This window comes from Peromyscus maniculatus, chromosome 6 (genome assembly GCF_049852395.1).
Source record: "Peromyscus maniculatus bairdii isolate BWxNUB_F1_BW_parent chromosome 6, HU_Pman_BW_mat_3.1, whole genome shotgun sequence".
In the NCBI taxonomy this organism is placed as follows: domain Eukaryota; kingdom Metazoa; phylum Chordata; class Mammalia; order Rodentia; family Cricetidae; genus Peromyscus; species Peromyscus maniculatus.
In genome coordinates this window covers 86101171-86116821 of record NC_134857.1, presented here as the reverse complement: position 1 = coordinate 86116821, position 15651 = coordinate 86101171, and the positions used below count along the sequence as shown (strand labels likewise).

The window sequence follows — 15651 nt, the reverse complement described above, 5'->3', positions numbered from 1 at the left end:
TTCTTAGGCATATACAATTGTTTTGTGATGTGATTGATATCCACATATGATAATTGTGTACTGAGTTCACCTGAAAAATCAGAAGTTTTTTTGGTAAAGAGGGAGCAGTCTTTTTATAGTGTAGTAAGGTATATGCTATAATACGTATGTAAAAAATATATATACATATTGTTTTTTTAAGTTATTTAAGGGCTGGAGAGATGGCTCAATGGTTAAAAGCACTGACTGCTCTTCCAGAGGACCTGGGTTCAATTCCTATCACCCACATGGCAGCTCACAACTGTCTGTAACTCCAGTTCCAGAGGATCTGACACCCTCATGCAGACATACATGCAAGCAACACCAATGCACATTAAATAAGTATATATTGGGGGGGGAGCGGAGTGTATTCAAGTTCAGAATTTTAGTTAAGGTAGGTATTCCCCTTCCTGGTCCCACCCTCCTTAGCACTCTAGTTAACTGGTTTCCTGCAGCCTCTCAAACACTGTATGTTTCTCCTGGGCCCTGTGTATTTGTTGATCTCTGCCTGGGACACCTTGTAAAAGCATACACATTAACCTCCTCTTCCTTCTGGCTCTCCTGTTACCTGTAAGTACTTTCCCCTCGAAAATGTAAACTTCTACTCCACCTCCTAAAAAGAGAAACTCTTTCTCAGCTTTATTTTTTCTGTCACTTTACTGTCTGGTCTACTTTGTACTTTATTTTTGTTTAACTCCATGCATATTCCTTGAAAGATTTTTGCCTTTTGTGTTGACCAACATATTTTCCTGCTGAAACAGTTGTTGAGTAGATGAATCTTGTAGACTGTCCTTAGGAAGAAGGTTGGGATTCTCAGTAAGAGATATAACAAACTTTAGCAGTACAGTCTTTACTCTTGATTAGTAAGTACCAGAGGCCGTAATCTGAAGAGAACATGGAAGGAATGCTAGGGTTAGATTTCTAACTAAGTTTATAAGTGAAGAATCCAGAAAAACGCACAAAAGACTAAACTTGAAGGTTAAGAACGTGGGTGAGTTTTAGCACAGCAGACGTCTTGCAGTCCACAAATCGAGTGCAGCAAGCAGACGGCTGGAGCGAGCATCTACAACTGTTTGGGTGTAGTAGATAGAATGGAGGCATGACAGCGGGAATCAGCAAGCTAAAGAAGCAAACAGTTTATGAAGCTTTGTGGGTTTGTATGCCTAATGATAGAGGCTAAAAAGTCACTTTTAATCTTCTGCTATATGTGATTTCTATAATACTGTGTATAAAATCAAAGCACGTTTTAGATAGGATTCTGTTCTATATTGTCTTACCTGTAGTTATAACATACACTAATGATTTCTCCAAAGAAGGGAAAGTAGGTTTTAAGCAAACAGAATCATTTTAATTTAGTGAGACTGTAGCTGTGTGACCAATGTTAATGGTTAGTGAATCTGAAGAAAATAGTCACTGTACTATTCTCAGATGTTTTCTAAGAATTTGAAATGCAGGGAACAGGAAGATAAAAATACATGAAAAAGCTCTTTTCAAGAGTCTAACCTAGGCTTGGTTATATACTAATTGTCAAGATGATAAAACATCAGTAGAAAGATAGTTGAGACTGACCATGCTGGATGATTATAACTCAGTACTATATTTGCATCTTGGATTGCTTCTACTTGAGTGGTGATCCTATTATAAGTCTTTCAAACAAAATCAATTAAGGTTTGTATATTAAAGGAATTGTACCAACAAACACAAATATTCATCTCAGTTTCTAGACAATATGTAATTTAAAATGTATGTCCTTATTTGAGATTATTCTATTTAAAATCATTCCGGCATACATTGAAAAACTGCATATATATTTATAACTGGATTTTTTTTTTATATTACAGGAGCAATTTACAGCAATGAGGGATTTATATATGAAGAATGGCCAAGGGTTTGCACTAGTTTATTCAATTACAGCTCAGTCTACGTTTAATGACTTACAGGACTTGAGAGAACAGATTTTACGGGTTAAAGACACAGAAGATGTAAGTATTTCTCTCATTAAAACATTGCCATCTCTCCATAGTCAAATAAAAGTGTCTGCTTTCAGGCCAGGCAGTGGTGGCGCACACCTTTAATACCAGCACTTGGGAGGCAGAGGTAGGTGAATCTCTGAGTTCAATGTTAGCCTGGTCTACAAAGTGAGTTCCAGGACAGGCTCCAAAAGCTACACAGAGAAACACTGTCTGAAAAACTCCCCCAAAAAAGAAAAAAAAAAAAAAGATGTCTGCTTTGTCATCAGTATAAGGTTTGGAAGGTATCTAGCCCATGTCATAAACAGCCCATGAAAATAAATTTTGACTTTCAAAGTTAACCTATAAATTATATGCTGGGATGTTTAAAATATGAGATTTGTGTGGCAAAGTGAGCATTGTGCCATGTGGATAAAAAGTACAGGAGAGATGAGGAGTTAGAAGACGTCACAGCAGGAGGAGGAGTAAGAGGGACTCATGTTGAGCTTTAAATGTGAGAAGTAGTGTTCATAGAACCATAATGATTAATGTTCCTTTTTCTAGTAGTCTATCATACATGTTCTTTGGGTTACTTTGGTGTTTTAACACATTATCTTGCTATATAGCCCAGGCTAGCCTCAGGCACTTAACCTTCCTATCTTCATCTTTTTGTTTTGGTTTGGTTTTTTGAGACAGGGTTTCTCTGTGTAACCCTGGCTGTCCTGAAATTCACTCTGTAGACCAAGCTGTCCTCAAACTCAGAGGTCTGTCTGCCTCTGCCTCCTGAGTGCTGGATTTAAAGGCATGCACCACCACCGCCCAGATCTCCACCTTCTAAGTCCTGGGTTTATAGGCATGTACCACCCTTGTTGGTAGCATATACCTTTTTCTTATCTTTTGTAAAAAAAGAAATAATTTTACATGTTTACATCAACTTGAAGTTACGGAAAAATCCCTTTTCAATTACATATATTTGGATAGAAATTTTCAGTTGCATCTTTCTGGTTTAGTGTATTTTCTCTAATAGGAGCATATTCACCTGCTCAGGACTTTAACCTTGATACCGATACCGTAGATGGGAATTTGTGCCATATAACCCCAATGACTTCCCTTAATGAATAGTTTTCTTCCTTTCTGTGATGAATTTATCCAAAGAGTTCTGTTTTCACAGAGTTACAATGAGTTCTGGTAATGTTAATTCCCTTTATTTCATCAGTAAAGAACAAAAGATGCCTAGACTGTTTAATGTAACCTCTTTTGGGTAGAAAGTTCACCATGTCTCTTACATTGTTTCTTTTGTGTAGTGCTGTTGTCTTACAACCTCCTGGCTTTGTTTTCTGAACTTTTAGCTGAGAAACCTAACACAGTTTATTAGCTGTGCAAGTAGGATATTGTGTTTCAAGATAGTCAAGCATCTGTGGTATGGAGGAAAAGGAAGACACAGCTGCTGGTTGACTTTTCTTTTCTTTTTTTTTCTTTTCTTTTTATTTTTTATTTATTTATTTATTTTATTTATTTATTTATTTTTTTTGATGTATGTGTCTTCCACATGGTGAGGCTAGAAGAGGATGTTGGATTCCCTAGAGCTAGAGTTACAGGTGATTGTTAGCTACCTGACCTAAGTATTGAGAACTGAACTCAGGTCCTTTGACAGAGGAGCAGGTGCTACTGACCACTAAACCACCTCTCCAGCTCCTATCTTTAGTCTTAATCCTCCCTAATATTTCACCTACATACTCTTCAAGTCTAATTAATATTAGATATAGAAGTAGAAGCTGCTAATAATGTCACTGTTTTAGGCATTTATTAGACCTTGAGATGAAGCATGTAAACTACTTAGAGTCAATGAATATAGTGTTTAATGTATTGCAGGGAGTTCCTTTTCCTTCAGAATTTTGTACTTGAAATTCAGTTATTTGTAGTAATCTACATAAGAATTTTAGGATCATTAAGGGATGGAGAGATGGCTTAGTAATTAAGTACTTGCTGCTCTTACAGAGGACTAGGATTCAATCCTCAGCATCCACATGGTAGCTTATAACTATCTGTACTCTTTTGGCTGCCCTAGGTACCACACATGAACATTGTACACAACATTCATACAAAAAATTAAAATTAAGAAAAAATGGGATCGCCGGGCGGTGGTGGCGCACGCCTTTAATCCCAGCACTCGGGAGGCAGAGCCAGGCGGATCTCTGTGAGTTCGAGGCCAACCTGGGCTACCAAGTGAGTTCCAGGAAAAGGCACAAAGCTACACAGAGAAACCTTGTCTCGAAAAACAAACAAACAAAACAAAAAAAAAAAAAAAGAAAAAATGGGATCATACTCTTTAGAATAATTTGGTATATGAATCTAGTAGGAGTTCTTCCATATTTTTTGGTCTTTTCCTTCTTCCCTCCATTTCTTCTTCCATCCCAAACAACCACAACACACAACACTTTTTTTTTTTTTTTTTTTTTGAGACAGGGTTTCTCTGTGTAGCTTTGCGCCTTTTCCTGGAACTCACTTGGTAGCCCAGGCTGGCCTCGAACTCACAGAGATCTGCCTGGCTCTGCCTCCCAAGTGCTGGGATTAAAGGCGTGCGCCACCACCGCCCGGCCACACAACATCCTTTTTTAAGCACTTGGTGGAGCATGCACTTATAGACTGGTGTGTGTAGCAGAAATCTTAGATGGTCTTATTAATAAAATCAAACCTGAGGCCAAGTATTGGGGTGAACACTGGAAGATCAGAGAGACAGAACAAGCCACAGCTAACCTCACATGGCCAACTTCTCAGCTGATCTTGTTTCCTCAGACTGGAAGCCTCTGTTTCCTCATATCCGAATGGGTCTCAGCTGAACTGTGCTGCTCAAAACCTAAAAGCTTAACCAGCCAAATGCTTCTAGTTTCTGGTCCTCACGCCTTATATACCTTTCTGCTTTCTACCATCACTCCCTGGGATTAAAGGCTGGCTTTCTGGGATTAAAGGTGTGAGTCACCATGCTTAGCTATATCCTTGAACTGATGGATTTCTGCCTCTGAAATGCTAGGATTAAAGGCGTGTGCTATCACTGCCTATCCTAAGTATCCAGTGGCTTTTCTGTTCTCTGACCCCAGATAAGTTTATTAGGATACACAATATTTTGGGGAACACAATACCACCACAGGTGTGTTTCCATTGTTAGCAGGTAATTGCTTATTTGTAAGAAGAGAGTAAGTAACTAGTATGTAATAAATTTGTTTTTTCCTTCCTGCAGGTTCCAATGATTTTGGTTGGCAATAAATGTGACCTGGAAGACGAGCGGGTAGTTGGCAAAGAACAAGGCCAGAATTTAGCAAGACAGTGGTGTAACTGTGCCTTTTTAGAATCTTCTGCAAAGTCAAAGATCAACGTTAATGAGGTAGCCTACAACTACTGGACAGTACAAACAAGTGCCTTTCTACTTTCTGTTTGCCTTAAATTAATAGCCAGAATTTTCAAGAAAAGAATTATCTCAATTTTATTACCTTGTAGAAAATAGTAATTTCTAGATACCATGTTCCTTGGCTTCCATGACATCACTCTCTGATAGTTGTAATGCAGACACCTAATTTTAACTTATTGTCAAAGGCTGTGTATAAAGTCCTGCTAAGCCTTTAAGTGATATGCTAGAGCTAGCATGTGAAAATAGTCACGCTTTTATAGCAGTTACTTATCCAGTTGAATATAAAAAATAGGTGGTAAAGTTCAATAGAAGAGTACAAAAAATTAAAGTTGCTATTATAATGGATTTTTGTTATTTAATACCATCATAGAATTCAATTTTTGATTCTTGCCTCACTTTTGATGCATGCCTGAAGAAAGTGTGGGATCTATGTGTGAATGGACATGTAATTCAAACCATTCAGTCCTTTTAAGCTGATAGTCCAGATGAACACAGCTGATGTAAGTACTCCACAATCTTAAGTTATTAACTGTGGGCCTTCTGGCTTTGTAAATAGGCTATGCACCTCATTTTAAAGAGCCAATAGTTGACTTAGCCCCTAAAAGTTTACTGTAGTTCCCAAATTGCTACTGCCAATCAGGTAAACACATGAGATTCTTTTTGCTTTTGGAACTTTACCAGAAGCCTTTGAAAAAGAAAATCAGTGGGGGCAGAGAGGCAGAGCAAGCCTCCTGTCACCTTCTCTGCCCCTTGGAAGCATGGCAGTTAACTAGACCCAGGTGAGAATGAGAGTGGATTAGGTGGTTGAGGCTGGGGTTTTACTCACTGTTCCTCTCTGGCCTCTGTTCTGTAAGTCATTTTTCATGACTGTGCTTGTAGACTATTATTAGACTTTTAAGATGGCTAAATTATTTTAAACACCTGGCAAGGGGGAAAAATCAGCTTGCTACAGATTTGTTTCTTACAAATAGTCAAGAATGCAAAAGCTTGCTTTTTTAGGTGAAACCACTTTTAACAAATACAAGAAAAAAAATCTGTTAATTCCATTTATCTGGCAAATATATTGAGTACCTGTTGTATACCTGGCACTTTATTCTGCACCCAGGTGGCATTCACCCAGACAACTATTTCTACCCTTAAGAAGTTTACATCCTAGTTGGGAAACAAGTCCTGCTGAGTGCTTCCATAACAGTTATTTGTTATTCACTGGCAGGTAAATGAGAAGAAATTGCTAGCCATCCAATCATCCACTCATCTTTCTTTGTTGTGAAATTAGAACTTTCTAGAGGTTATTTTTGAAAATGTGGCTATAGTAAAAATTTAATGTTTAGTGTATTATTTTCTCAAAGAACAAGTGAGCAAGAAAAGGAGCCAGGTATGGTGGCATACACTTAGTAATCCCAGCACTCTGGATGCCTAGAATGAGCCCTAGGCCAGCCTGGGCTATATATAACAAGACCCTAACTAAAATGAACAAACAATATTTTAATGAAGAATATATTACAGTTGGTGAGTGCCCCTAAATAGTAAAATTGTGCTGTGATGTCACCTTATGTAATATGGTTGGACTTTGGAATCTGGTTCCTTACTGTCTCAGTCATGCTCACTGTCTACCTACTAAGCTCATCAAGTGTGCTGAGGCTGAATTGGACCAGAGTCCATCACACAAGACCTCTTCTGTAGGAGCCAGAGTTTAGTAGGGAGGAAGTAATTATTCCTCATCTGTAATCATTACTGATTATGGGAACTACACAGGCTAGTAAAGCTCCCTTGAATGTAGTTTTTAATGCAGCAGAATTGACTTTTTCATGACAGTCTTGTTAAAGTTTTCACATAGGGGTTTAGAAAACAATATAAAATGTCATAGTCATTTTATAATCTCTACTTCTTTGAAAAACCACACAGTCTGCATGCTAGAAATGAGATTATAATTTCAAGTGGTTTTTTTTTTTAAGGTTTTACTCTTCATAGCCTAATAATTCAGCTGCAAAATTCCTTGGGTAGTTTATAGTTGTTCAGACAGTTTATGCTGCTGTATAAATACTTGTGTGGTTTCTGAATGCATGAAGATAGAGGAATAATAATTTCACAAGATTCAGCTCTTGACTTTAAATTTGCAAACAGACAAGAACACAGTACTTGGCCAGAGCCCTTTAATTCTCTATATTCTACAAGTAGCAATTGATGCACTGGAATGACCTCAATCTTAACCCCAAATTTCTTTTTCTTTGCTGAGGCTGGAGTAATGATTGGAATAAAGACATCCCAATTAGGAATGGGAGAGGGGTTGAGAAACTCTATTCTGTGTTCCCTCTAGATTTTTCTATAGTTCAGAGAGATGAGGAAGAACCTAGGCTGGGGACTTTCAGCATTTCTAACCAAATATTATAGTTCGAACTTGCCCTCATCACTGAACCATCTGCTGCTGTGAGGTAGGCAATGTTTTCCAAAGAAATCATTTAGAATAATACTACAAGCAATCAGTTACCTGTCTCTATAATGTATGCCAGAAATTGGACACTGACTGGTATGAAGAAACTGAAAGAGGAACTGCGTATGTGTTTCATTAATTTACTGTTCTGGTCTATCTTTTTGTTATATTGTATCATAGTTTGCATGTTAAGCCTTGTGCACCAGTAAGAACTTTTTCCTGACTCATATACATTAAGTTCTTAAAGGCTTCAGAGTTGTGGAAACTCTGAAGTTTATTATTTTGCTTATAAATTCCTGTCATTTTAACCTCTTAGAAATAAGACTATAGAGAGTGGAGTGTTTTTAGGAAATGGGAGTTGAATGGATAGGATAAACAGAAAAGAATATATTTATTTATAGCTTTGTAATGAATCTGTTCTTTTTTTCTTTGCAACCATTTAGTCTTGTAATCTCTGAATCATTTGAAAAAGTAACAGATGATTATCATCTTAAAGAAATGTAGCTTATCATCTTTTAAAAACAATGCACAAGCTAGACTATATAGCTCAGTGGTGGAGGACTTGCCTAACATGCACAGGCCCTGGGTTTAATTTCCTACTACAACAAACAACAAAAGAAATAAATGTTAAGTCACTGATGTTAAAATCTCTTGCTTTTGAAATTTTCTTAAAATAATCTAAGAACAAGAAAATAGTCTGTTTATCCTTCATTTAGATTCACTAGTTATTAACATTTTGCCACATATTTATAGAAGTCACTTTTCTTTGCTCCTATATATTTTAGTATGTGTTTCCTGGGATCAAAGGGGTTCTCAGGCTATAGAGATTGTTCCATGATTAAGAGCTCATAGGGCTTTATGAAAGGCTCCCACAGTTCACAACCTCCTTTAAGTCCAGCTGCAGGTGATTTAACACTTCAGGACTCCACAGGCACCCACACAGATATATAAATGGAAAATTAAAAAAAAAAATCACTAAAATTTTAAGGACACTCTCTAACAAAACAACTTATTAAGATCATGCAGATAACGATACAACTCAGCTCTAGAGTGTTTGTCTGCATGAGCAAAGCCTGAGTTCAGTTCCCAACACTGCAAAATAAAAGTGAAATCAGGAAACTTGCTTTCAACACTGTTTGGTTTATATGTAGTTTTATTATATTAAGTGTGCTAATGTTTTAAAGACTGTGTCAGCTGAATCTGGTTCTTTGCTAAAATAATGCAGGCACTCATTTACTAGTGACCTGGGATGAAAATGAACTCTTGCCGAGTTGACTTTAAGGAATACAATAGGGATGGACTGGTAACCCAGGCTTACTAACCCACTTTTATGAAATAAAAAGCATTGTATTTTTATCTTTGATGATTTTTACTCTTCAAAGATGAATCTCCAAGATTATTACTGTACTGTTTGTGCCTTCAAATCAAGGATTAGTGGACTTTTCCTGTCTGTTGTTGTTGTCTTGTTTGCTTTGACCATGGAGGTGCACACTTTTAATCCCAGCACTCAGGAGGTAGAAGAAAATGGACCTCAGCCTGGTCTACAAAGTGAGTTTCAGGCCATCAAGGACCCTACCTTAAAAAACAAATCCATAAGGGGTGGACATCATGTACCTGTTCTTGTATTATCTGAACAGATATGCTTTTTCCTGTCCCAACCTAAAATATACATCATCATCATCTAATGCAAATTGAGGGAAATTTTATACATTTATTAGACTTAATTTTTCAGAAATGACAAAACCCTGGAGGACAAAGACCAAATTTTAAAGTCTTCCCAATTTTAAAAGGCCAAAAGCAGTTCGTGGGGTAGTATCCATCTATAATCCCAGGACTTGGGAGATGGAGGCAAGAGGATGAGGATTTCAAGGCCAGCCTTGACTAATAGTGAATTTGAAGCCAGCATGGGCTTGAAGTGAGATCCCCATCTCAAACAAATAAGCAAATAATAACAGACAGACAGGTGCTACAATATCAAAAAACAAAATACAGTGTGGATCCTGATAGATTTCTGCCCAAGAGTAAAGTAATGTTTTAGGGCCTCATTGAGATAATTGACAAAATTAGAATTTACACTGAAGATAATACAAAGAAATGTATTGATGTTTAAATGTCTTGACTAGGATCAGCATTGTGCTAAGGTTACATAAGGATATATTCTTGCTGGTGAGATGGCTCACGCCTTTGATCCCAGCACTTGGGAGGCAGAGGCAGGCATATCTCTGAGTTCGAGGCCAAGCTGGTCTACACAGTGAGTTCCAGGACAGCCAGGGCTACACAGAGAAACCCTGCCTTGAAAAGCTCCCCCCCCCAAAAAAAAGAAATGCATATTCCTGTTCTGGGGGATACGAGCTTAGCCCTTTAAGGATCCATGCCACTATCATATGGTTCAAAATGATTACTTGGATCTAGGAACAATGTACGGAAGCTCTTTGGTGCTGTTACTATAATTTTAATTATAACTTCAAGTGTTCACTACCTTTCATTTCTAATTTTTTTAATTGACTACTAGCTGTCTAAGAGCAGGTACATATCCTTCCTCATGTATAGGTAAGGCCCACTTTACTCTGAGAGTTAGCTTGGGGAGTTAAGAAACTTCAGAAGAAAACAGTAAAGTTCAGTTCTAATGGCAGAACAATACTTAGTACTTTCAAAATGATTTTGTGGAACAAACAATCAGTACTTTTTATTGTTGTTTTTACCTAGATATTTTATGACCTGGTCAGACAGATAAATAGAAAAACACCAGTGGAAAAGAAGAAGCCTAAAAAGAAATCATGTCTGCTGCTCTAGACTTGAAGTCAGCAGCAGCTCTGAGCCAGGTAAGATGCTAAGCAGAACAAAGGCTTCCCTCGTTTCTCCCAACTGGAACCGTTTTACTTCCTCTGAGTATTTCTGAGCCTCCATTGCTCATCCATGTGACAGACACCCATATCTGTTGGATAATTTGCCTTCTCCCCAGGAGAGTCTACACTCTCAAGTGAGGACCGTGTGTGATTTGCTCACCACCTTGTTGCCAACACCTGCTGAAGAGTGGGTATTTAAGAAATGGTGCTAGAGGCTAGGTAGAGCACTTACCTAGTGTTAGCATTTCTGTTTGCTCCTCTTTGAACTTAGCAGTAGCAAAAATATGTAATGTGTTATGTCTTCCATCTTTCACCCAGAGCGGTGTTCTAAGAAGTGTCCATGTTACATGTATCAGTAGTTTATTTTTATTATATGACAATACTTAATTTATTATTTGACTAATGGGTATTCTGCTGTTGAGGGATTTTTGCATAATATGGATAATACTGAGCCTAGCCTGGCAGCTCACACCTATTATCCGAGACAAAGAATGAGGCAGGAAGATTAGAAATTCAAAGCCAGCCTCCCTTACATATCAAAATCAGAACAGTCAGGGCTACATGAGACCCTGGCTTAAAACTAAAACAAACAAAATATATGGATAGGGGCTAGAGAGATGGCTCAGAGGTTAAGAGCACTGGCTACTCTTCCTGAGGACTCAGGTTCAATTCCCAGCACCCACATGGCAGCTCACAACTGTCTGTAGCTCCAGGACAGGGGATCTGGCTCACACAGGCATACATGAGGGCAAAACACCAATGCACCAAAAAAGAAAAAAAAACCTGCTGTGTGGTATTAAATATATATATAAAATATGGATAGTTTGCAGTTCTCTGCATGACTTGCACACATACACGTACATAGAAACATAATGGCTAGCTCATATATACATACACACACACACACACACACACACACACACATATATATATATATGTTTACATATATATATATACACACACACACACACATCAGCAGCAGCAATTCATGAATTCTACATCCTCCCCAACATTGGTATTTTCAGGCTTTTTAAACCTGAGCCATTCTGTCTGCTGTGTGGTGGCATATGAAGTTCTGCTTATCAGTTCTTCTCAAAAGTGAGTGACTCTCCAACAAATGTTTTACCAGTCTGCATCAGGTGCTAGTTGGCTTCAGATAGCATTTCAGCTTTCATTAAGTGGACCCACTAGAGAGAAATTCATGGCAGCATTTGCACTGCCCGTTGGGTAAGAAGCCAGGCCCTGTGAGCTAGTTACTTATTTTCCTTTAACTACATATTTAAATCCCCTGATGTTTCTTCTTTGTTAGCTAATAAACCCAAACACAATGCTTTCATGGAGCAGATGTATGGTGTGGTTGGAGGCTAATTATGTGAATATGACTAAACTTGATGGAGTTAGAAGAGGAACGTAAACTCTGCTCACTTGAGAGTTGATAACGCTAACTATTGTTGATCTCTGGGGCCTGTTTAGTAGATTACTGCTTTCTGAGTTCCTGATGAGCTAATTTGTGCTCCTTAGAGATAGGGGTGAGTAAGTATATCTCTTAGAGAAAACAATTGAGTAACTGCAACCCTTTTTAATGGAAAAAATAGAAAGGAGGAAAAGCATAGATTGTCTCAGGTGGTCAAACTGGGAAGGTCATCTTCTAAGAAATCTAAATGATTTCTTTTTCTGAAGAGCTGAGTGGCTTTTCCTAAAACTGACTGGTTAAAACACTTTTAATCATGAGTTTCCTGAAAGTGATTATTGTTAAGATTACTGGTGTTTGTGTGTGTTTAAGGAAGGGGACAAAGACAAACATGAGGACACAAGTTGGTAATGTGTTGTTTTACTCTTTTATAGTTGACTGGCTTATTAACACCATTACCTTGGCAAACCTGAGTTTTAACTTTGCATTCTCAGAAAATGTTCTTTTAGCTTAAAGGAAAAGATACCACTTGGCCTATTAGGATTTGAAAATGCATTTATATAGTTTACCTTAGAGAAGAGAAATCTTGCCTAGGTCTTGCCATAATCCATTCTTATTGGTCGCATCAATCCTTAGACTTGTACAAAATTCAGTTTAAAATGTAGTCTCCTGAGATCTTGTAGGTGTGTGATGATAGAGGTCTTATCATCAGAATGCTTTGCAGTACATTTATTGTGATTTGCAATGCCGTGTTATACATGTATTTTTTGAAGTGCTAAAGCGTAGTGTGGTGGCACATGCCTGTAGCTATTCAGGCTAAGGCAGAAGGATTACTTGAGTGCAGGAGTTAAGATAACAGAGTAGATTTAAATAACAATTACAGTGTTTTAGTAAGAGTAGCTGAACTTTGGGGGCAGCTTATATGTCTATAAGTCTTTAAGTAGAATTGTATTAAAACATGTAAATCTCTTAAATATTCCAATTTTAAAGACCTCAGAAATCATCAGGAGTTCTCCCTCTAAACTAATTGGCTTCTGCTAAAGTAGTAAGACCTACTGATTTCTTCTGCCTTTGAGTATGAGATCTTTCTGCATTGTCTTCTGCCAGCTGTGTTAGAAATTATAGTACCTAATATGGGATCAGAAAATGGCTGAATATAGAATTTCACATAGAGTTTATGTAGACAAATATTGAACTTAAAAAAAAGATAATGGGATACAAGTAAAATATTACTGTCTGCCTCTTTATAGGTAGGATATTAGATAAGATATGAAATAATAAGTATAATAAAACCAAGGACAAACAAAAATTGATTATTAGTAGCTATTTGTGCACTCAGTCTTCTATGTTTGGTTTTGAACTTTTGAGACTGTCTTGCATACTCCAAAACTGTAGTCAAGGTCAAACTTGGACTCCAGATCCTCATGCCACCACGCCTGGCTTATTTTTGAACATGTGTAATAGGAAGTTAAATAGCTCTTCTACTGAAGTAGCTTAGTGTAATTTAGTTCCTTAGTAATGGTCAGTAGATGTCATCCTTTGTGTGTTATTAGATATCTGTTTATTGACTGCCACCTTTGGACAACAAGAGAACTCTATCTATGTGTGTCTGTGTCTGTTCAATGTTCCAGATTACAGAAATGAAGAACTGTTGCCTAATTGGAAAGTGCCAGCATTCCAGACTTCAAAAACTAAATCTGAAGAGGCTTCTCCTGTTTTATATATTATGTGAAGAATTTAGATCTTATATTGGTTTGCACAAGTTCCCTGGAGAAAAAGTTGCTCTGTGTATATCTCCTGGAAATAAGACATAGTATTTCTCCTTTGCAATAGCAGTTATAACAGATGTGAAATAAGATACTTGACTCTAATACAATTATACAGAAGAGCATGGATGCATTTCAAATGTTAGATGTTACTACTATAATCAAATGATTTCATATTGACCTTTTTATCATGACTCCTCCCTATCAAGCACTAAAAAGTTGAACCATCATACTTTATATCTGTAATGATATAGATTATGAAATCTCCCTTCAAACTCATTGCAGCAGATAACTTTTTTGAGTCATTGACTTCATTTTATATTTAAAAATTATGAAAATATCATCTGTCATTATATTCTAATTAAAATTGTTTGTGCATAATGCTTTGGAAAAATGGGTCTTTTATAGGGAAAAAACTGGGATAACTGATTTCTATGGCTTTCAAAGCTAAAATATATAATATACTAAACCAACTCTAATATTGCTTCTTGTGTTTTACTGTCAGATTAAATTACAGCTTTTATGGATGATTAAATTTTAGTACATTTTCATTTGGTTTGTGTCTTTTTGTTATTGTTTATAGATTTAAGTCCTTTATTTTATAATGACCACATTGTTTAAATGCAACAGTAGCTCCTTTCTGCCTGAATTGAGCAGACCACTTGGCTTTAAACTACACTTATGGGTGATTTCTCTAGGAACAGACCTCGCACTTCCTGCTCTAGATATATTTATTCCTACTTTACAGTAAAATACACCAGACGACATAGAATAGTTTTGTATATTCTCTCTTGACCTTAAAGATTGTATCTTATTGAATAAAATATCCCACTCTGTATTATTTTTATATGTAAAAAGATAAGTTTAATACTGTATGAGGGTTTGACTTTGACTATTACAAATCCCGCACAGCTTGTAATTTCATCCAGGGAATCCTTACCATTGTCAATTTGTTGGTGTGAGTGAGTCCACCAATGCAGTGTTCTGTGAAAATTTTCAAACTTGCTTTCTAAGAGATTGAAGAACTTGAGGGAAGTGGTTGCAGCTCAGAACACAAACAGGAATGCGTGACTTGACTTGTCTGAGCAGTGTAGCAGGAGTGATATGAAGATGGCAACATCACAGTTTTAGCTGGCTGTATAGAGGTGCTTTTCTTTTCCTTCTCAGTTGCATTTTATAAAGGTGGGGCTTAAGTAGGACACGGACCCAGGGTGATACTGTTGTGTGTTCTCCATGAGCAAAGGGAAAGCAAATGGCTTGCTGGCCAGCTGCATACTGGAGAAGAAAGCAGATTGCAAGCTTAGGAAACCCTGTGCCTTGTCCCCAAAAATCAAGGAGACCAGTCCTAGAAAGTAAATCTTTGCTCAGGGATCTAGATACTGTCTCATTGCAACTAGTTGTGAAGAGGTGTTCATGCCTTGCTGAGATTTGCCAGGTATGTTTCCAGCCCTTCAGTTACTAAGTCAGCTTTCAAATGTAAGATCTGACCAACCTGAAGAAATGTCAAAAAATACTGTTTGAAACATTGGAAATTGTATTCTTTTGATATTCTAATAAACTTAGCTACTTAACATTTCCCTTCTCTTGATGCAGTTATGCACGTCTGTGACTGAGGGGCAAAACCTTAAAGTCAACTGAAATGCAAGTGGAAGGTAGGGCCAATTGGTCCCAGTGATAAAAGCTGGACTGTTTGCTTGTTTGTGTTTGTATTTTAAATGGGGTCTTACTGTGCTGCTCAGGCTGGCTTCAAAGCTCTGGGTTCAGGTGATCCTCCTGCCTCATTGTCTCAAGTAACTAGGACTACAGGAGCATGTCACTGTGTGC

At 37.4% G+C, this 15651-nt stretch overlaps 1 protein-coding gene across 2 annotated transcripts in view; it reads left to right on the top strand.

Annotated features, from left to right (window-relative positions):
* The window catches only part of Rap1a (RAP1A, member of RAS oncogene family), a 79267-nt gene extending 64889 nt beyond the window's left edge, over positions 1-14378 (top strand). For both annotated transcript variants that reach the window (XM_076574753.1, XM_076574754.1), the window contains exons 5-8: positions 1860-2000; positions 5206-5349; positions 10511-10626; positions 13693-14378. In XM_076574753.1, coding sequence (XP_076430868.1) covers positions 1860-2000; positions 5206-5349; positions 10511-10597 — 372 coding nt within the window. In that variant the 3' untranslated portion in view covers positions 10598-10626; positions 13693-14378. The remainder of the gene's footprint in view (positions 1-1859; positions 2001-5205; positions 5350-10510; positions 10627-13692) is intronic.
* Positions 14379-15651: the final 1273 nt, after the last annotated feature.